We start from the raw sequence: 24161 nt of genomic DNA, 5'->3' as shown, positions 1-24161 counted from the left end.
AGTCAGGTAAAAAAAAACACAACAACACTTCCTGCTACCATTTGGTAGTACTATGACCTTAGCCTACAATAGCCACAAACATGTGATCAGCCCCCATCAACATACATCACCAATTTAACCTAGTATGTAGGTAGTCAACCAAAATAACCATCAGCACCTCCACAAGACAGTGGCAGTAAATACACACAATTCCATCTCTCTGACTACTGTCAGTGAAATACTACAGTGATGGAAGTGCTTGAAGTGTGCTTACTTTTTACTGTACAGTGCCCAAAAGATCTGAAGAACTTGATGTGAGGATAGAAACTATGAATAAAGACTCTGGTTAGTGTTGCACCCCTCTGTTTAAGAAAGTTAAAGAGAAACCCCCCCACACAAAGCAGGTGGAAGATTACAAGTTTAGAGGGATTTCAAGGGGCATGTTTCCAGCTACAGAAAGGCCAGAGATATACATATTTCAGAACGCTCATAAAAAATAACAAAAACAATCTCAGGAATTTAATACAGTAGCCAAGACAAGAATTGACAGTTGACAAGAAACAAAGCGTAAACTGAACAAGACACTTCCTCACAGCACAGAAATAATACCTTAATGAATACCTGAATCAACCATACAATTAAAACAAGCAGAAAGAATTTTAGCATCTCTGAACATTTTGTCTCATAGTGAACAGCTTCAGTCATTTGATGCTATAGGACAGGAAGAGTGAACAAAACTTATTACACATATACTGTAACCTACATCCACTAATCTACTGAAAGAGTTGTTACCTGTAATCTCAAACTCTTCACTTTCTTTAGGGCATGTCCCAAAAAGCTGGCAGTACTCAAACCCTTTTCAAGAAGCCCCAGCTTGACCCAGGAGAACAGATTATCTCAAATCTCCCGTTTCTGTCTAAAATGTTAGAAAAAATTGGTGTCCTCCCTTTTACGTTTGTTTCTGCCACATAAAATATAATAAACATCCAAAACAGCAACAAAAACTAAAAATTCAGTTTATCTACTGCTCTTCAGGATGGATCTCCCCTCCATCATTAAAAACATTAGAATCCTGAAAAGAATGCTAGCCACAAAACAAATACTGGGTTCTATGTAGGCCTGTCACGATAACAAATTTTGCTGGACGATAAATTGTCCAAGAAATTATCGCGATAAACGATAATATTGTCTATCTGAGACCATTTTCATCTAGAATAATGATAATGGCATAATAATGCACATACACCTTTCAAAATTCAATAAACGTTTATTTCCAAAGACTATTTAACACTGAAAATGGAAAACATTTTCAATATCCACAATAACAATGAACAAAACAACCAAAAACAATAAAAGCATTGAACTCTGTCTCTCAGTTCACACAGATGATAATGAACTAGTTCATGTTCATAGTTCTTCTTTTTTTAAAATTAACTAAGTTCATATATCTAAAAATGAACTAGTTCACGTTCATTTGTAAAATTCTTTTAACAAAGATGTAGGCTATTATTAATAATAATGTTATTTCAACACAATATCTCGTTATTTCGAAATAATATGTGTGCGTGCATCTGTAAATCCGGTGACGCGTGCATTGATTTTTATTAATAAACAAGCGTTTTCTCTAAAAGTGTCGACTCGGCTGCAAAGATGAAGTTGACGATCACCATCTCCGTGTGAACGCGCTTATAGAGAGAAATGCACATAAATAAGCCTAATAATGGATTACTACATAATCAGAGAGTAGCCTTTTTCTTTTTTCGTTTTGAATTATTTCGTTTAAAGACATTTCAAGCTTTGTGTATTTTGTGTATTTGTCATGTCTGTGTGAGGCATACACTGAGTTTCGTTAAGTTAGGATGTGCTCTAGTTCACGTGCACAAGTGAGCGCGCGGGCGCCTCTGCTATATTTGTTTCGTCGGCCTATTCATTAAATACAGGCAATTGGTTGATGAAAAATTGATTAAAATTAAGATACAATTTATACAAAACGAAATTCACTTTAAAGAAAAGCTTTCTATAACAACTTCAACGGTCAAAATCATGTCTGACCCGCTCCATGTCTCATATTGCGCATCCTATACTCGGTCGTGCTGTTCACTTTTCATAAATGGGAAAAAAAATAACATTATAATATTTTAACAAATATGAAACGCGCTTTTTTTAATGGCTACAACAGTATAGTAGGCTATAGTAGACCTACATATCCTACTCTCTATTTGTACAAATTTCTGCACATTAATTTAATTCTGAATTTTGCAAGGCAAGGCAAAAATCTCTCGTTCACGTTCATTGTATGAAAAGGGATTCGTTCGGTTCAGCGTTCAGCGAAAATATGAACGCGTTCATGCACAACACTACCGGTTTTAGTCGATACTGTTTTACAACAAATGCGACATACCGGCTCGCTCAGGTTAAGTGGTTCGCCACGGTCATTCGGTTTGAATCCGAAGTGCTCCCACACTGCAGCTGTCGCGTTTGGCTTTGAAACCAATTCCATGTCACAACTTGCGTCTCGTCTTTTCGCTCTTCTCGGCAGTCGCCTCAAGCACTCCCGCCTTCCCACACAAAGTCCATGTGACTGACAAGCGCCGCTTCCCCACACAAAAAACAATGCAACTGACAAGAGGGTTCACTTCTCCTACGCTAAGGAAACGAGAGTTGTCATTCAGTCGCGGATAACAAAGTATGCAAATGAAATTATCGCGGCTAGAAAAATTATCGAGGTCATTTTTTTTTATCGTGCGATTAATCGATTTATCGACTATTGCGACAGGCCTACAGGCATTAAAACCAAATGCCAGTAGCAAAAGCCAATATGGCACATACGTTTTAAAGACATATATCACCAGTTGGCAGATTGCAAATGCACACTAAAACATACGTTACATCACTACTGTAGGGCTGTAAACGATTAATCGCATCCAAAAAAAGTTTTTGTTTACATATGTGTATTGTGTATAATTATTTTGTATATATAAATACACACACATGCATGTATATATTTAAGAAGTTTTATTTATTTATATATAAAATAGTTATATTTATATATAATATAAATTATATAAAAATATATATATGCAGTATATAAATGCAAATATTTCTCAAATATATACATGTGTGTGTGTATTTATATATACAAAATAATTATACACAATACACACACATATATTATGTAAACACAAACTTTTATTTTGGATTCGATTAATCACGATTAATCGTTTACAGCCCTAACGCAATGTCATCGTCGTGCTACACTCTACACAGTGAGGAATACTTGACAATTTAAGTGTTAAACCACTACTATAATGTCATTTTAATCAAGTAACTTTATTTAATAACTTTACATTATTACAATGAATATACTCACCAGTCTAGTGTTGACTACTGGGAAGAGAAGAGCTAGAAGGGCTCCATTCAGCATGTGGACCTGAAGTCTTCAAAAAAAAAAAAGATTGTTAAAAATTACAGTAGAAAGCTCACAGCAACACTATCTACTTCAACAGTACAGGATCACACAGTTCTAAATATAAACCAAACAAGGGAAAACAGTGACATAAACTGACAAAGAAATATCATTAAACTGACAATATCAGAAATGTCATTCAAAACCTGAGGATATGATAGGCCAGAAGCAATCGCTACACAAAAATTACTTCATCACAACCCAACCTATTTATATACTTTGACATACATATGGCTGGCCATTGCCAGTACAGTTATGCTGCCTTGAAGCAGCTAAATATGTGCCGTGCATAGAGAGGCGATAGATTAGATTAGATAGATGGATAGATACCTGAGGTTTTTAAACCCGTAGTCAATCTAAGGAAACTAAACAGCGTTACAAAGATTAAACCTCAGGAAACTAAGGAAATGAAACCTATCATAATGAACTGTGTCTACTCAGGCAATAACTTCAAAAAGAAAGAGAAACATTGCACCACCTTATAAAAAAAGATAGGCCCATTTTATTCAAGACACATTGCACTGTGATATCAACATAACAGTAAAGCTAATGTTTTCTGTTATTTAAGCAAAAACTAAGACAAGTAAAACAACGTTTTCAATAACTAGTCTACATTAAACTAACCGAATCACAGGCTATCATTGATAAAGTGCAGCCAAACTGAACTCTTTGCGCATGAAGGTTGATTTTGTAAGAACTTCTAAGGCAGCATAACAGTTTAATGATCTACACCAAAATAGACAGAGCTTTTGTGAAAATTAAGCAAATATTTCTCCAGCCCCAGAGTGCTACCCTAGACCCGCCCTTTACACGCCTCAGGAGTACACATTAATAATGCGGAATCAAACAGTATTTATCATTATTTCACATATAAAAAGAGAACTCATACAGAACCTATTCAGTAACGCCTGCTTCCATTTATTTGTGATCACAAGAATGCACAAAACAACTCTATTAAGACTTAAGTCCAAAGGCTTACATATTTAGAAAAATATTGATAAAATACCATGTTTACATCACATTTCTTTAGAAAGAATGATAATTTCTATTCATTTTCCACAAAATGATGAGATCTGAAGTTTGAGTGATCTCTCCCGTATAACTTATACTGTTATCCTTGCAATACTTGCAATCAGAGCAACAGAGGAAGCTCACGGACAGAAAACAAGAAGTTAACCAGAGTATGTGTAATTTATGACATATGCAGATGCAAAAGTCTAATATCAACCAAGGCACAGGGAAGAAACAAATGAAACCAAACAAATATAGGACTGTAATCATATGATTTGTCCAAGTTCTTAAAACAGTCTCTGCTATTTTGCATATGTGTATTTATTATGTAACAATGGTTAACATAAGTAGCCTTTAGCATAGCATTTAAATATATTTCTGCCATATTTGGTGATCAGAATCACCAATTGGCTATCAACCCATCACCTGCTGTTAGCATTCCATTAACTCCCATTCATTTTGCCGTCACTTTGACAGTGAATAACTTTACATCTGAGGCGTTTAAAGACTCCATTTGTCCATTATTTATTTCCAAAGAAACATGACAATGTATAAAAGGCTCCATTACCTTGTATCTTACGTTATGGCCCGTAGAAGCAGTTTTTGTAAAAATAGCCTAACGATTGCGTCATAACCACTCGACTCTCTGGAGCACAGACCAGATATTACCGTATAGACAGGAGGAGAAGCTTGCAAGCAATCGGGGGGACGTGGAGGCATAAAGTCCGATAAAGTCAAGGGAGAAGCCCATAGGGTCCGGGAGTGATAAAGTTGTTCCTGCTGCTAGCTCATGGACAGCTGATACTCACGCTCTCCGTCTCTGCGAGATTCAGAAGGGAAATATTCAGATTTCTCTCGGCACAGCTACTAGAAGACTTACAACGGTCTGGTTGCTCACGTCACATCTACGTCGTCAAGCTCAGTTTGAGCCTGCACATCAGGAAGTGAGTGCTTCTAATTGACTTCACTTTTCTCCATTGAAACCTATGGGGTCGCTGTGTCCAGTTTATATACTGTCTATGCTTTGGACCATGGCATTCAGCAGGCCAAAAACCCCTAGCCCGTTGGCTTGGAGGAACCCTGCATGGTACGGCTCGGTGCGGCTCGCTTTAAATGGTACCATCTCTGTTGAGGTTCCGATACTAAAATGTGACGTGACAACACTACAGATCACTGATTGGTCAAAGAGAATCGTTACTAGCAGCTTCATTGGATTTGCAACACGAGACACCAAACCCGCTAGATTTAAATAGTCAGCAACAGCCACCGCAGTATTATTTGTTCGCACAATTTTTATTAAACGACTTGCTTGAAAAATAAATAAATAATAAACTTGACAAAAGAAATGGTGACTGGTCAGTAGACAAGGTGCAAACGTTCCTTTCGTTGGTAGTCGAGGAACGGATTGAAGGATAACAAATTTTAAGAATCTATTTCATTTTAGGTTTAACTGATGATTATTGAGTTTCCAGCAGTAGATTCCGGCCAGACTTGTAAATGAGTCAAATCATTGAATTCTCTCACCTTTTGTTCTGCAAATTACTTTCAGAGCCATTTGCTCAATGTACAGCGGTGCTTTTGTCTCTATGATAATGTTCAGGTTTGAGCAATCAAGTCAGGATGATTGGATTAGCAATACAATAGCTGATTGGCTTGGTTTCTCTAGAGCAATCTAGAGAACCTGCCATACCGGTTTTTGCTGGATAAGAAGACTCCTCCCCCTGGGAATGTATATAACTACAATGCAATACTGTATTAGAGTTAGACTGATGTTGGAAGACCGTTAGGTCTAGACTGATTTTGGAACCCGCAGCCGTGTTCAATAAATAACAACTTCTGAACAATGAACGAAAGATTTGATGAGTTTCACTCCATTCAAAGAACCTACAAGACCAGTACAAATTTGTTTTCCTCTGCGCCGTTCAGAGAAGTAGTTTAACAAACAGCTGCAGGGTTTGGTTAACTAAGTTTATCCTCTAAAGTTTGTTTTTTAGAGATGAAAGTTATCCTCTGTTTTCAGGCAGGGAAGAATAGCATTACGTGCTAGTTATTGTGTTACCCTCTACGTTTGCTAGAGACGATTCATTTTATAATATTTTGGTATCCTCTGTTCAGGCAGGGAAGATTAGCATAAATTGCTAGTTTATTTTGTTTATCCTTTGTTTCACAGAGAAGGTTAGCATTATGTGCTGATAGTTTGGTTTATCCTCTGCTAGGCAGGGAAGATTTTAACAGATACATGTTAAGATTTGTGTGTATCCTCTTGCCAAAGAAGGCCTGTCTTTTTTAAGCTAGAGAAGATTAGCGTCATGTGCTAATAAGATTGTACCCTCTGTTTGTAAGACAGTAGAGAGAAGTTTAGTGTTTGTTTGTGTGGTAGCATAGAAATTAACAATGTTTAGGAAAAGTACTAGACTGACTACCCCTTTATGGACAGATAGTGGATTCAAGTCTTTGTTATCAGAGCACATGGACTCCATCGTGACTGAGCCAGTCAGATTGAATTTAACAAAGAAATTTGGCATTGATGCAGACAAAGTATGGTCAATTGAAGATTGCAAGAAAGTGTTGGGTGCATGTATCAGGAAGAAAAATGTGAAAGGTATTATATTATGTCACAGAGAGTTTAGCTTATCCATTGTACAAGAACAAGCTCGTTGTATTGATAAGTTAAAAGAACAGAATAAACAATTGCATACTCGAATGTCCTGTCTCACAGACAAGGTGGGCCATAACACGGCCTCAACCAAATGTGACTCAGAAGACCAACAGTCAGATGAAAGCTATCCTGATCTACAGTCTTTTGATAGTATAGAGGACAATGTCAATGCAGATGTAAATGCAGTTGAAGTGTGCGTAGCTAGACAAAAGCCTCAGGTAAAAGGGGTTGACACAGTTCCATCTGCAACCTCCGTACTGCAGTCACAAGCAGTCATTTCAACGTTAGCTCCTAAAGATATAGAGAGAATATCTCAGAGCTTACCTCCAGCACGCACAAATTTTTCTGAATTTAGAAGGGCATTGATCAGCAAAATGCGTCTATATGACATGGCGGTAACAGAAGTCACACAGTTGATGTCACAAATTTTAACTGAATCTGAATTCAACAGTTTTGAATCTGCTGTTACTTCTGAACTGCTACATGCCAGTAAAGATGAGTTGAGAGAAGGTGTCTTGAAAATTCTAAAGAACATTGTTGGACCACACATGGACTGGTCAAAGCTCACTAATTGTGTACAGAAGAAGGGTGAATCTGTTTGTGAGTACACAGAACGCTTCTGTCAGACTGCTGCAGGGTACAGTGGAATTGCAGACACGCCAGAGAAGGTGCTAGATGATAATGGTCCCCTAGTTCGCACATGGTTTCAGGGTCTTCTGTCAGAACACAAAAATGCATTGCCTTACTTAGAATTAACATGGTCCAGTAGAACCCTGGAAGACAACCTGGACAGTTTAGTCACTTGGGAAAGAGACTCTGATGTCAGAGAGAGAGTAAGAATTGCAGCAGTTACTGTTAAGTTCAACTCAGAGAAGCCAAAGAAACGTAAAAGTCCTAGAGAAGCCACTTGTTCTTACTGTGGCAAGCATGGACATTTTGGGAAAGAATGTAGAAAAAACAAAAAGAATTTTAGAGACGTAACCAATATTGCTCAGCTTTTACTCAGTCTGTTTGCTCTCTGAAGCAGCCGCTCCCCTCGTCATTAAACTCGTGGGGCAACTTGTTGAGGTGTTAGCCATTTGGGCTGTGAGTGCTTAATTTCCCCAGTAACTTACAACAAAGATGAAAGACTTGTTTTTGTTTAAAAGCACAAAAGGAAAGTGACTGTCTCAGTTTTCCTTTGGGGGACACTGATTAAGTAAACTCACAGCCTAAAATGTTATGTCACAGCACAGGCTTCATCAGTAATGGTGTTAGGTCAGACTGTAAATGTAAAAAGCCCTCATGCAGGTACTAATGAATCAAGCAAAAGAAATTGGTTAACGACCCTCACAGCTCCGAATATTGTATTACAGCGTGCACCAGTTACGAACCCATCCTCATGTATGATGTCTGCAATGACTGAAGTTGTGTTAGAGGATGAAGGAGAAATGACTCACAATTGTGTTACGTTTACATACACACCTACGAGGGAAGTAAAAAAACTCCCATATAAAATTTAGTTTGAAAATAGTTGTTTTGTTGATGGTTCAGCTCAAGAAACAAGCCGTTAGAACCTAAGTGGTACAGACCACATCGAGTGATGTTGATTACAGCAGCTACAGTGTTGTGTCAGGGAAGGAAAACTTGGACTCATGTGTCACAATGTAAATTTGTTCCTCCAGCTACAGGGACAGGATAGGACACATGGATCAGTGAGGATCCCAGGGAAGAACCGGAAGCAACAGGCTTTCGGGGGCCAACCCTTGCGGTGAAGACATTTCCCTCATAGGCCCTCCCCCTCCACTAGTCCATCATCACCTCACTGTTTCGTTAGGTGTCTCATGAATTAAGTATTAGGGAAAGAAGGAACAACAAATAGCAGACTCAGATGGAACAGAGGATACAACCAGTCTTTACAACGAATACTGCTCTGTTGCCGTTTTCTCTTTTGTTTTCTTTCTTCCTTTGTGCAGATACCACTGGATGACTGTCCCGAGACCGATATGCACAGACCTCCTCACCTGCGTATGAAGCCACAAAACTTCCAGAAAACGACTCGACCCACTGCTGAGCCAACTATCACGAAGAAAAAAAAAAAATACACAACGCAGAGAATCACATACGTTCCGTATGTCAACAGTGGAACCTTCAGTCATCCATCGAACATGATCAAGATTGTCACACTACTAACCATCATGGACATCGCGCAAAGTGTAGACTCCAGAAACAACATATTCTTAGAGCTAAGGAATATGTCAAGAACGCCTTGTTTGCTGGAAAGAACGTTGCATGGCACATGCAACTTCAGCTTCTGCCACAAACAAAGAACATGGCTGCTTTCCAGGACTCACTTGTGCACAACCATGGTGGTGAAAGAACTTTTGGAGCTTTAATCCCATCTCACAGGTTTAATGGATCCAACAGAGAACTTGAACAAAATCCAACAAGACATTCTTGATTTTTCAGCAAAATTCCACCAGATGACTGGAAGTTTCACGAAACCTAATTGCATGTTTGTTTCTGTGTCCGCATGTAATTACAGAAGAACTACACAGAATAAGTTATATGTGCCTGTAATTTACACCAGTTACAAGAATGAACTTTTAAGTGTTTAAATTTGTATATTATGTGAGAGTTTTAAAGAACTCTCAAACGGGGGACTGAAGGATAACACATTTTAAGAATCTATTTCATTTTAGGTTTAACTGATGATTATTGAGTTTCCAGCAGTAGATTCCGGCCAGACTTGTAAATGAGTCAAATCATTGAATTCTCTCACCTTTTGTTCTGCAAATTACTTTCAGAGCCATTTGCTCAATGTACAGCGGTGCTTTTGTCTCTATGATAATGTTAAGGTTTGAGCAATCAAGTCAGGATGCTTGGATTAGCAATACAAAAGCTGATTGGCTTGGTTTCTCTAGAGCAATCTAGAGAACCTGCCATACCGGTTTTTGCTGGATAAGAAGACTCCTCCCCCTGGGAATGTATATAACTACAATGCAATACTGTATTAGAGTTAGACTGATGTTGGAAGACCGTTAGGTCTAGACTGATTTTGGAACCCGCAGCCGTGTTCAATAAATAACAACTTCTGAACGCGATCCCAACTGTCTCACTGGTCTCTGCTTCGATCAAGAAAAACTTTACAACAGATCCAGCGAGAGCTGAATATTGCGACCAGGAATGAAAAAGATTTTCAGCGACTTTAACGAGCAATCTATAAACCCACCCACTTTGAAGCGGTACTAAACTGCAGTATAAAAGCAAAAGCGAGCCGAATCGTACCATGCAGTGGAAAGGCGCCATAAGAGCAACACCTTGAAAGACTGTAAATTACAATGTATGCTTCCCTTAGACTTGATGACTGCAGGCAAAACCGCACATTCTCAATAAAGTATCGTGCTGAAGAGATACCCAAATCTCCTGGTCTTTGCTTTTGAGTTTGCTACAAAAGCCAGTATTGTAGGCACCCCATTTGCTTTAAATGCGTATAGAGAAATTTAATTCAGCAGAGATGCACCGGTCGACTGGCCATCAATCGGAACCGGATGGTTTCATTTAGGCCGATCTATGTTCTGGACTTGCACACAAATTGCATTGCAATCATGTCCCAAAATGTAATGTGGAAATATTACAAAGTTTGTAAACCGTCGTTGACACAGGTCAGAGACGGGATAAGCTGAAGATGTGAGGAGAGCACAAAGAAGAGAGGAGATATATATATATATATATATATATATATATATTGAATTGGGGGTTATTTGAATGCATCTCTGATAGGATCTGACTGTCTTATGAAAAGTTTTGATGTCATTTTCTTTTCCTGTGTCCGTATAATGCCTATTAAAGTAGTGTTTATACAGTAAGTGCAGCGCTGCTTTGTGCACAGCGGTAACCAAGGGAACACTACTGTATATCGCAGCTGTTCCATAAGTACTGTCAGAGAGTACATTTGCATTTTCATTCAGTCCATCTGCTGTTTTGTTTTTGTTTTATGCAGCATAATTTCACAAAGCTGAAAGTCAGGCCATTCTGTTTTCCCTTTTGCCATTTGCTTAAAATAATAACAGCAATCGCTATTTCCTTGTAAAAACAATTGCCAATTGGAATTGGAATCAGCCATGAAAAATCATGATCAATGTATCCCTATAATTCAGTTAAATTACTAAATATTAAAGAAGTAATATTATGTATCATTTCCATAATTCTTTACATTTTAAGTTGGACTTTGGTTAAAACTATTTATTGAAACCACGCTAGAGACATCAACATCTCTGGTGTTGAGTTCAAGTCAGTTCCAATATGCTGGTCCAAAACAAGTCCCACTATTACAAAAGAAACCCAAAGCAGCCAACGGCATTACGTGCTCAAAACCTCCTTCCTTTGCAAATGCAAGCTAACAGGCATCTGATGTCATGAACACCCGTTTACATGCAAATACACACATTAATCTGTCACCTAGTAGAGCTCCTTGATGGTGTTTTAGTGAATTAATGCTGAATTGCATTAAAACTCGCCCAAGAGTTAAGGGTCACAATCTATTTCGAAATGTTTAGCCACAGCAGTCACTAAAGAGGTAAATGTCTCCAATACATGTGCTATAGTTTTTCACATTAAAATGCAGAAAAGCACAGGGAAAAGAGGGCTAGATTCAAGCACACGTGATCCATTTAGAAAGAAATCAATTTATAATTAGACTAATCCAAAATTCAGGTCATCCCTGAGCTTATTTATTATTTATTGCCATCTGGTGACATTACCAGTACAGCAGGTCTAACATTCAAGACATTAGAAGCTCCTGTGAGGAACTTGTTACCACCATGTTAGTTATAATGGAAAGTCCAAATAGGGACATTAACTCCGCTCTGTTACGTTATTTTTTTTTTTTTTTTTACAATTGCTTACGTTTATGACGTGACATACTAAATTGATTAGTGAGTGAGTGAGTGAGTGAGTGAGTGAGTGAGTGAGTGAGTGAGTGAGTGAGTGAGTGAGTGAGTGAGTGAGTGAGTGAGTGAGTGAGTGAGTGAGTGAGTGAGTGAGTGAGTGAGTGAGTGAGTGAGTGAGTGAGTGAGTGAGTGAGTGAGTGAGTGAGAGAGAGAGAGAGAGAGAGAGAGAGAGAGAGAGAGAGATTACTCACTACTTACTAAACATGAGGTGAAATTATGGAAAAATGCGGCTTAATGGACAGCACTTGTGGTACAATGTTGATTATCAAGTCAAGTCATGTTTATTTATATATCGCTTTATACAACACTGATTGTTTCAAAGCAGATTTACATTGTGTTTTACAGATTTACAACCATTTTGACTGTCTACGCGACATGGATGAAAAATGACCACAAAATTAACTACAAATATTAATGGTTTTAACATTACTCAAAATACATACTCTAGACCCGATAATCCATTCAGGGAATATATTTGTTTGCTTGCATAGAGTTTGCTTACATAGAGTTCACAGTTAGAAGAACATTATTTTTTTAGGGTAAATTATCCTGTTGCTTTTATTATGGCTAATAAAGTCATACACTGATACATACTATTTTAATAATGAACAAAACAAAATTAGTACCTGAGATATGAGCCATGTTGTTACAGAAATTAAAATAATAATAAAAAAAAACACTAAGGAGGCTCGAAACAACATGAAAGTGTGTTTGAAGTATCATCACCAGGGGCTCTAAACATGAATTCGAGCATTGACAACATTGTTTGTGTACACAAAGTTCACTAAAAAGAAAGGTTTTGTATGACTCACTTCATCAGTGTTTCCGGTGGCTGGAATTTTGTCACTCAAAAGTAGTTGATCTCCGAATGCAACGTAATGAACTGACTCCATATGAGGAAATGTCATGAACTTGTAATTCCAATGACAACATGATAACTTAGACACTTAGAATTTATATGGAAACAAGCTTTAGGAGCTTTCCATCTTTACTCTCCTCTCACGTTACGTTGCATTCGGAGATCGACCACATAAGCGAAATGCAAACAATCAGGCTAAAATACTTTCTCATTTACCGTCAACATTCAGCAAATGCGCATACATCATTTAAACAAATCTCTGAATAACTAATAAACATTTAATTTCACAAACCTTGCAGATTTAATCGAATGCAGCTGAGATATCTTGTGATGTGTGCATTTGTAGCCTGCGTAAACGTGTTACTGCGAGTGACGGTCGGTCCATGCGAAGTGAATGAATGCGAACAGAAGATCAGCTTCACAGGAGACGTGATCGAAAAACTTGAAATGCTTCATTTTAAATATTATGTGCTATATCCAGTTGCCCACTGTGTCATATTCATATCGGTTTCACAGTGTGCTGTATGTACAATTAGCATTACCTTGTCTTTATTTGAAAAAATATGATTACCAGTGCGCACGAAATTACCAAATTACTGAGTGCCCTGTTACAGTGTTTACTTCCTTTTTATTCACATATTCATGTTTTTAACAATTACTTTATTTGTGAAAAATACTGTAATAGGATTGCAGATTCAAGAAGTCGCCATCTAAAGTATAAGCATGTTTATTTTAAAGATTGTTTTCTCATTTATTTATAATTTATTAAATATTGATTCAATTAAATATAAAGTATATGTATATATATATAAAAAAAATGTCCTGGCTAATCCAAGCTTTATAATGGCAGTGAATGGCCGTTTCTGTTTTCAAGTCCGTTAAAGTGGACTCTGTAATCCTGTGACTCAAATTAATCCTTTTATCATGGATGGATGCACTTTGATGGACTTCAAAACAGAAACGGCAATTCACTGCCATTATAAAGCTTGGAAGAGCCAGGACATTTTTAAAATATAACTCAGATTCTATTCGTCTGAAAGAAGAATGTCATATACACCTAGGATTGCTTGAGGGTGAGTAAATAATGGAGTAAATTTCATTTTTGGGAGAGCTATCCCTTTAAAGACCCATCTCTTTAACTATGCATACACAAAGCACATTGTCACATTTCTATAATTCAAATCCACTAAAGGATTTTTAGGCTGCATAAATTAGGTCAATGGTATCTACGCTCATATTAGTTTCATCCGTATCCTTAGGTTACTGTAAGCCCTTTTCGCATTGGGTAGTTCTAGGAATTTAGTTCTAGGAACTAGGGATGGGCAAGACCGATCGAGTACTCAAGTGAGTAAAACGATGATCGCCCTGACTTTAAAAAATATATTTCTCTTTTTTCTGATTGCTGCATTCAGGGTGGTTCCTGAGGTCTGATTTGTTAGCGTTAGACAGCATGCCTTCCAGACCGGGGAAATAAAGTGAAACTGGATTTGAAAGCGCGCACTGCAGACAGACAGACACGGACAAAAATGTAATTACAAAAATACAAATATCATAAAAATACAATAAAACCAAGCAAACAAACTCAAAGTCATAATATACTATTTGTTTTTAAATGAACATGATAAAACAAATCCAAAACCTTTTCAGGCATAATCTGACTAAAGTTCTTAAAGGGTTAGTTCACCCAAAAATGAAAATAACGTCATTAATGACTCACCCTCATGTCGTTCCAAGCCCGTAAGACCTCCGTTCATCTTCGGAACACAGTTTAAGATATTTTAGATTTAGTCCGAGAGCTTTCTGTCCCTCCATTGAAAATGTATGAACGGTATACGGTCCATGTCCATAAAGGTAATAAAAACATAATCAAAGTAGTCCATGTGACATCAGTGGGTTAGTTAGAATTTTTTGAAGCATCGAAAATACATTTTTGTCCAAAAATAACAAAAACCACGACTTTATTCAGCATTGTATTCTCTTCCGGGTCTGTTGTCAATCTGCGTTCACGACTCCGCAGTGACGCTGCTGACATAAGACGCTGATGACGTGTTATCTCGTCCGTGTAGTATTCGGGTTCAAATAAATATGGATGGGCAAAAAAATGCAAGTCTTCCTCTGTGTCGAAATCCTCAGACATGTTTGCGAAGATTGTTTTGTTTACATCGTGCATCTCCCTCAGACTGTAAACGAAGCTCGGGCGCACCAGATAACATGTCAGCAGCGTCTTACGTCAGCAGCGTCACTGCGGAGTCGTGAACGCAGATTGACAACAGACCCGGAAGAGAATACAATGCTGAATAAAGTCGTAGTTTTTGTTATTTTTGGACAAAAATGTATTTTCGATGCTTCAAAAATTTCTAACTAACCCACTGATGTCACATGGACTACTTTGATGATGTCTTTATTACCTTTATGGACATGGACAGTATACCGTTCATAAATTTTCAATGGAGGGACAGAAAGCTCTCGGACTAAATCTAAAATATCTTAAACTGTGTTCCGAAGATGAACGGAGGTCTTACGGGCTTGGAACGACATGAGGGTGAGTCATTAATGACATTTTCATTTTTGGGTGAACTAACCCTTTAAGAACCCTTTAATAAAAGAGCATTCTACTTGTATAATACCCAGGACAGTCCAATAAAATATGTTTAACAGAGAGTTTAATATGTGATTACAAGAGCTTGGAGAAAAATGTGGAGTTATGGAGGAATCGAGGCCTATCTGTCGAGATAAAGAATTAATTTACATTTTATTGCATGACATAAGTATTTGATCACCTACCAACCAGTAAGAATTCCGGCTCTCACAGACCTGTTATGCTCATTTCCACTGAGCGATACGATACGGAACAGTACAGTACGGTTCGGGTCGGTAAACAATGATCTGGTTCAACCGCCAACAGTACCCTTACTTGATAGGAGTGGTGTTTGCCGGAAAGAAGCGATCAACCTCATTTTTCGCACGAAGAAGAAACGACATAGTAAACAACAATGGGTGACATACAGCAGATCTTGTTCTTGCTTCTCAGCATGTTTGTCACAAGAAGACAAGCGCCGACATTAGGCGTTTCTCAATACCAAGTACGCCAAGTTCGGACTTGCCAAGTCCGACTCAGGAGAATGACTCCCGAGGACGTGAGTTTGGTAATTCTGCAAATGGAACAGCGCGTTCTTGAAAGCGTCACTCAACTCGCTCTGTTACTCCGGTTATATGTAAATTTTTGGCAACAATAAAACAAAATGTGTTATAAAACACCACTACAGAGACGTCAGAGTCAGCGGCAAACGTCAGAATGACTAGCCGAGGAAAGGCTGTTCCACATGAGCGCCGAGCGCCCGGTGATCGCTTGAATCTCATAACCTGGATAAAATTTTCATAAATCTTTATAAATAAACCACAGATTTGAGCTTTTTCTTGCCTAAACAACTCTTAAAACTACATTTTGTGACACAATAACAGTAGTAGGGCTGGGCGATATGGCTGAAAACTGTATCACGATATAAGTGTTTCATATCGGTTGATATCGATAATTATTGATATTTTTTTATTACCCATTTAAAATAAGGACCAGGAGAAAAATAGATTACTTTTAAACATTATTTTTTTAAACGTAACCTTCCTCTGATTATAATCCCCTCAGTTATGAAGGCATAAATGTCAACATAACCATGGATGTGCTCCAAAGGGTGAGCGTGGCAAAGGTGGTAAAACAAGTTTGTGGTATTATCTTTGGGCTCTGAAACAACAGCTCGAGCCCCTAGATCTACAGTGCGAGGCGAATGCAGGATCCCTAAACGCAGGACAGCATTTGGAAACTATGCTTTTTTTGTGTGGCTGCTCGCCAGTGGAATATGTTGCCTATAGATCTGATAAGAAGCACAAATTATTACACGTTCTCACGTCTGGCAAAGAAATGGCTTTTGTCAAATCAAATTTGCACTCACATGCAAATGTGGCAGCGATGTTGTGCATGTGAAGACTTGTAAATTTCATTAATCATGCATGTATGATGTATTTTATTATAACATCAGCCTGCCCAGGGACTACGGATGGAAATTAGCTCTTAAGCTAAAACCTGGTACAATGCATCTCTCCTCTTGAGGTTAATGTTTATTGCATGCTGTCCCGGTTTCTTAAAAAAATAATTACAGTCTTGCATAATTCGCAGACGACGCAGCGCCACGTTGCACAATGCCTCATATTTAAAATTCGAACACATTATTCTCTATGAGTGTACACCATAGACTGTAAAGGTGTACTGCCAGAAACTGCTCAGGACCTTGTTCAAAATCCTGCCGCGCCACAGAGCGCCATTTACATAGTTTTATTAAATTAAAATTTATTTGTCTCAAATTGACGAAATGTATACCGACTTCACCCTGTGCTGCAATATACATTTAGCTTTCCATTCATTTACAGAAATCAGCTACTTGAATGAAAATTTAATTGCTACTGTTATCTGATTTTCAGGTGATCTTCTCAATTAATTCAGTTAACGGACCCTCTGACAAAGTGTTCAGACTTCAGACTTAGCAATTGTATAGTACAATCATAACAAAGTACATATATTATCTTAATTCCATAATGTCCTTAAACATAACAATATTGCTGGCCATAAACTGAGAAAGTGCGCATCCGGTGTGCGATACCCCGAGTTGTTCATTCCCTACGTTGCTAGGTTAGAGAGTGCCTTTGTTCATGCAGCCAAACTTGCTTTGCAACCTCTGGTTTCTTCGAACGAAAAAAAAAAAAAAAAAACGAACATTATATCGAACGCATTTTTTATTGATATTGATTACGTGTCTATCGCGATACATATCGTTATCGTTTTATCGCCCAGCCCTAAACAGTAGTATTATATTTCAACTGTATATAAAAAAAATGGCGCCTCTAATGTTGTCATTCCCCTTGTAGCACGCGCAAGTGATGATTCTCTGTCAACCAATCAAAGTTCTGCAGCCAGTCCAGCTCCACCCTTTAGTACCTTACCACTGTAATAGGTACCCCAAAAGAAGGGTACCCAAAAAAGTGGTACAGTACGGTTCGGCATTTTGGTACCATTCACAACTTTTGACAGTGGAAACGCAAATAATTGCGTACCGTACAGTGAAAAGGCAACAACTGTTGGTGCAATTATTAGAAAATGGAAGAAGTTCAAGATGACGGTCAATCTCCCTCGGTCTGGGGCACCATGCAAGATCTCACCTCGTGGGGCATCAATGATCACGAGGAAGGTGAGGGATCAGCCCAGAACTACACGGCAGGACCTGGTCAATGACCTGAAGCGAGCTGGGACCACAGTCTCAAAGAAAACCATTAGTAATACACTACGCCGTCATGGATTAAAATCTTGCAGCGCAAGCAACGTCCACCTGCTCAAACAAGCGCATGTCCAGGCTCGTCTGAAGTTTACCAATGACCATCTGGATGATCCAGAGGAGGAATGGGACATGGTCATGTGGTCTGATGAGACAAAAATAGAGCATTTTGATCTAAACTCCACTCTCCGTGAGTACAACCCCAAGAACATCATCCCAACCGTGAAGCATGGAGGTGGAAACATCATTCTTTGGGGATGTTTTTCTGCAAAGGGGACAGGACGACTGCACCGTGTTGAGGGGAGGATGGATGGGGCCATGTATCGCGAGATCTTGGCCAACAACCTCCTTCCCTCAGTAAGAGCATTGAAGATGGGTCGTGGCTGGGTCTTCCAGCATGACAACGACCCGAAACACACAGCCAGGGCAACTAAGGAGTGGCTCCGTAAGAAGCATCTCAAGGTCCTGGAGTGGCCTAGCAAGTCTCCAGACCTGAACCCAATAGAAAATCTTTGGAGGGAGCTGAAAGTCCGTATTGCCCAGCGACAGCCCCGAAACCTGAAGGATCTGGAGAAGGTCTGTATGGAGGAGTGGGCCAAAATCCCTGCTGTAGTGTGTGCAAACCTGGTCAATAACTACAGGAAACGTATGATCTCTGTAATTGCAAACAAAGGTTTCTGTACCAAATATTAAGTTCTCCGTTTCTGATGTATCAAATACTTATGTCATGCAATAAAATGCAAATGAATGACTTAAAAATCATACATGTGATTTTCTGGATTTTTGTTTTAGATTCCGGCACTCACAGTTGAAGAGTACCTATGAAGAGTACCTTCTACATGCTTTGAAAGTGGGAAAACCTGCAAAATCAGCAGTGTATCAAATACTTGTTCTCCCCACTGTACATAACATTATAATGAGAATACGATTGTAATAGAATTTTAAATTCTCTGAAGTTTCGTTTTTCAGCGCGCTGTTAAAGGAAGAGCGCATCCACAACAAGAGTTACACGTCAGACTAGCACAGTCAAGTTCATGTGTGCATTTGCATCCTTTTGTGCAGATATAAGTTGCAAGATTAGCTTATGTAGTCTATATCTGATTAACCACAAATATAAGACACATTTGGTTGAGTTTAATAACCAGCTAGCAAAAGGCTGCAGTTTGTAGACCGTAGACTACATTCACTCTTCAGTTTCAGCTCAAATGCAATGATTACTAACTATGATTTGGTAATTTGAGATGGTCATATTCCTTTTAGAACAAAATCATTGATGATATTAATAATGCTGCGTGTTCTTTTGTTCTAATTTATAACAGTAAACTTGTTTTATTTTAAATTGTTTCTAGTTATGGCTTCGAAGACTGTAATCACTTTCTATCATGAAAAATAAAACTAAGTGCAAGATGTGCAGCGCCAATGAACTGGAGATATTCAGCATTATAATAAGAACAGGATTATGATAGAATGTTGTAAATTCTCTGCTTCAGTTGTCCGTGTATCAAAGCGCTGTTAAGGGAAGAGCGTATTCAGAGTTTCCCTTTCAAACCATAGAATGTAAAAAACTAATACACATGCGCATTCGCTTCCTTTTATGCAGATGCAAGTTGTAATGTTCTGTATCTACGATATCTGATTATTAGTCTCATAGGATGTGTCATAGAACGGGCTTCAGTTTACTGGAGATCATTTACTCTTCAGCTTTACCTCAAGCAGCTATTCCTTTTAGATATTTCTTTTTCGATAACGTTGATGCATCATAATCTAGCAGTGTTATTTTTTTCTAGTCATACGTTCATGTTTGAATAGACATGTTATATGTCATTTTTATTTGTCAACATTAATTTTCGTAACAGCCTTTCATGTAACATTTCGTAACATTTTTGGACCCTAGTGACGACCACAATAGCGCTAAATGTCAGCAGAGAACATGACAACTAGATAAGCCCAAGAAACAAGTACCCTGTGAAAAACTCATCGACACGACAGCCAGACAACCAGACAATCTTCAAACAGAAGGAACCGATGGAGTTTGGGTCTGTCAATTACACAGGTTGGAGAGGTGAAAAAAATCCAGTTATTTCACACCTACATGCAGTATGGTTAAAGATTTTTCGTCTGTGCATCTTTGACCTTTACTTAAATGCTTGTTCAAGTAGAAGTTTGAACCCTAAATTGTGTATTAATTAAGGGTGTTGTTCCCTATCAAGGGAACTCCCGCTGCGTTTACGCTGTGGGAACACCCCTGGTGATTGCGTCGTGAAGCACATGTATAATCAGTCCAATGAAAGAGCGAGACGTCATAGGCGGGTGACGTCATAGACCAGGAAGCTATAAAGCACCCCTGAAAGCAGAGCGCGTCAGCTTCTGAGCCTTCAGCAAGCACTCTCTGTATACTGTCCTTGTCATATTTATTGTTGTCTGTCAAGTTGCAATATATATATATATATATATATACATATTATGGCAAAATAGAGCAAGCAAGCGTTGTGTTGTTTCAGAGCTGTTGCAGAGGCGCGGGTCCCGCTGTTGCAGAGGCGCGGGTCCCGCTGTTGCCGAGGCGCGGGTCCCGCTGTTGCCGAGGCGCGGGTCCCGCTGTTGCCGAGGCGCGGGTCCCGCTGTTGCCGAGGCGCGGTGGCGACTCGCATCGTGGGTTTCGCAAACGGATCTGACAGCAGGGGTTGAGACGGGCGCCGCCCTATCTCAGCTTTCACCTGCCAGATCCAGTGCCTTATATCAGGGAGAAGCACGCTCTGCGGTTTCTCCTCACCGGGATGAAGCACTCATGCTGCGATTTTACAGTTCCGAGGAATTGGTGTCGTTAGTGTTTTGTTAAGAAAAAGAGAACAAAACAATTAAAAATATAATGAATAAGGCAGATGTTTCAATAATAAATAAATAAGTCAGCTCATAACTCTGTTGAATAAAGAGGAGCTTATAAAAGGAGGTTTTATCTAGCGCTGTTGCTAAGTATATATATATATATATATATATATATATATATATATATATATATATATATATATATATATATATATATCCTAAATATTTACTGGCCAGCTGAACATTATGAGAGTGAGAATATAATGAAAACTCTATATCTCAGCCTCTTCGTCGGGGAATGCCGTTTTTTCCCTATCCACTGAGGTGTTGAGATCGTGGAATAAACCGGTTTCTATTTTATGCGTTTAATCCCCAAACTTCTACTATAGTAATGTTATGGGTATTAAGTATCATGGTATGACAGTGCCTCGGGTTAAAGAGTTGCGAGCTATTTCTCTCCAGAGTTGGCGTCATCATAACCCCGACGTTACCCACCAGCCATCATAAATAATATATAAATATTATTAGGCAGCGCTGGTGGGTAAACTATATAAGGACATGGATAAATGTGAGGATGTCAGAACTGACGCTATTTGTGTCGCACAACATATAAACTATACCGGGGAGGGACGGTTTCGAGGTGTCAACGTCCCCAACCGATCCTCTGAGGAGGGTCGTAGAGCAGTCAGTTCGGTTTCCCTACCGCTTCGCCGCTTCAGGGCACCGAGGTGCCTGCTTTTTCCAACGATCCTCCGAGGAGGGTCGTAGGAACTAAGCTAGTTAGAGGTAGGCAAGATCTGAGGACTGACGCTATCTCTAATAAAACTTAGACAAGAAGTCCTGACGCTGAGGCTATCAGGTTTCTGAAGGTTCCTCCGGGGCAGGGACGGTTTTGAGAAATAGTTTCCCCTCGGGCGCCCTCTGGGGTGCGACTCTCTGAAGAGGGTCGCAGCGCTGCCAGTTCGGTTGTTCCCTGCCGGTTCGCCGCTTCAGGGCACCGAAGTGACTGTTCAACCAAATCCAGAGGCCAGTCTCGAGAGACTGGTGCCCTTAGTAGAATTTCTGGCAGCGTGGAAACTACTGCCACATATTTCTCAGTGGATCCTTCACACTATAGAAAAGGGTTTCAGAATTCAGCTCGGTTCTCGTCCGCCCAGATTTCTAGGGGTCTTCCCCACAGTGGTGGACCCCGAGCAGGCTCTGGTTATGGAGCAGGAAGTACTGACACTTCTGCAGAAGGAGCTATAGAAGGTGTTCCTCCTCCAAGCAGACAGTCAGGGTTTTACAGCCGTTACTACATTGTTCCGAAAGAGGATGAGGGGTTGCGTCCTATTCTATATCTGCGTCAATTAAACAGCAGGTTTCAGAATCTCAAGTTCAAAGTATACTTGCGCTAATATGTTTGTGTCACAGATTCAGTCAGAGGACTGGTTTGTCACAATAGACTTGAAGGACGCTTACTTATCTATCCATCCTCATCACAGGAGGTTCCTGAGGTTTGCTTTCGGGGGCGAAGCATACCAGTATCGGGTTCTTCCATTCGGCCTAGGTTTATCACCCCGCACCTTTACAATATGCGTGGAAGCAGCTCTGGCTCCTCTGAGACTCCAGGGCATTCACGTATTATACTATATCGACGATTGGTTGATCCTAGCTCAATCTGAGCAGATGGCAGTTCGGCATCGAGATGTCGTTCTGTCTCATTTAAAGATGTTGGGGTTGCGACTCAACGCCAAGAAGAGTGTGCTCCTCCCAGCTCAGAGGACCACTTTTCTAGGTGTATTATGGGATTCGACAATGATTCGCCATAAATGGGGCAAAAGTAGGCCAGTCACACTGTGGAACAGTATCAGACTGTTGGGTCTCATGGCAGCTGCGTCCAACGTATTACTTTTGGCCTTCTGTACATGAGACCCCCCCTGCATTGGTGGCTCAGGACCAAGGGGTTTTCTCCGAGGGCAAATCCGTTTTCGCATGATCAAAGTTATGATCAAGGCTATGCCGCATACATTTGTCAAATTTTATGACTTGGACCTCTCCACTCCTGGGGCTAGGTTGCTTGCTTCTTAGTGTGCGCAAGGACTTCTCACAGAACAGGCACTTGTCATTATGGCGTAGTGGGTATGGGGTTCCCACAGCGTAAACGCAGCAGGAGTTCCCTTGATAGGGAACGTCTCGGGATACGTATGTAACCTTAGTTCCCTGAGAGGGAACGAAACGCTGCGTATGCCTGCCATACTTCCTGCATGCCCTGATCGACATGCTTCAGGCTTATCAGAAGCTGACGCGCTCTGCTTTCAGGGGTGCTTTATAGCTTCCTGGTCTATGACGTCACGCTCATTCATTGGACTGATCATACATGTGCTTCACAACGCAATCACCAGATGTGTTTCCACAGCGTAAACGCAGCGCTTTGTTCTCGATTTTTGAAAATAATCTAATTGCGTTTTTTTTCACCAATATTGCAATTGCGATTCGATATGCGATTTTTTTTAAGCTCTTTGTCTTCTGTATGAAACTGTTCTTTTCTGGAAGCCATCTCTGTTATGATAACATGAGGTGATGCATGAATTGACGAAAGACATTTTTTTTTTAACTACTTCAATCACAATAGTATATTAGAACTTCCAATCTTGTAAACATCCGAACATAAATATATATCTTTTTAAATTTGGTAAAAAATATACTGATGTCATAGAACCCTTGCAAAATTATGTTAAATAGATTAAGAAAGCCTGGTCACATCTATGGTTAGATTGATTTGTTTAGATCCAGTGAAGTTGTCATCATAGGCGTAATTTGCGGGTGGGAAATTGTCCCCCACCACTTTTTGAAACATTGAGGCACGGATGTAACATCTCCAGTTAACTAGCAGAGCATTCATTTAGTTCGATATTAAATAAGAGATCTAGCGCTAAAATCTTTTTTTTTTTTTTTTTTATCAAGCTGAGCGCTTGTTGCCGCTGCGCATCGGTTGCATGGATATGGTGTTCTCTTGTGGCTCGCGCACAGTCTTCACTCGAATGTGCTCTTCAATATATCGCCGCTGCGGAGACTCTCTATTCATTCCGTTGAAATCACAAAAAAATGCACACAAATGTGTCCCTGCTTG

General features: G+C 39.4%; 1 protein-coding gene across 1 annotated transcript in view; it reads right to left on the bottom strand.

Annotated features, from left to right (window-relative positions):
• tmem164 (transmembrane protein 164) overlaps positions 1 to 24161 on the bottom strand; it is a 48155-nt gene that overhangs the window by 7589 nt on the left and 16405 nt on the right. Inside the window, exon 3 of the mRNA XM_079585628.1 lies at positions 3350 to 3416. Coding sequence (XP_079441754.1) covers positions 3350 to 3416 — 67 coding nt within the window. The remainder of the gene's footprint in view (positions 1 to 3349; positions 3417 to 24161) is intronic.

Source organism: Phoxinus phoxinus (assembly GCF_949152265.1).
Source record: "Phoxinus phoxinus genome assembly, chromosome: 17".
NCBI lineage: Eukaryota > Metazoa > Chordata > Actinopteri > Cypriniformes > Leuciscidae > Phoxinus > Phoxinus phoxinus.
Note: the sequence above shows the minus strand (reverse complement) of the source record. Positions and strands in the feature narration are given on the sequence as shown.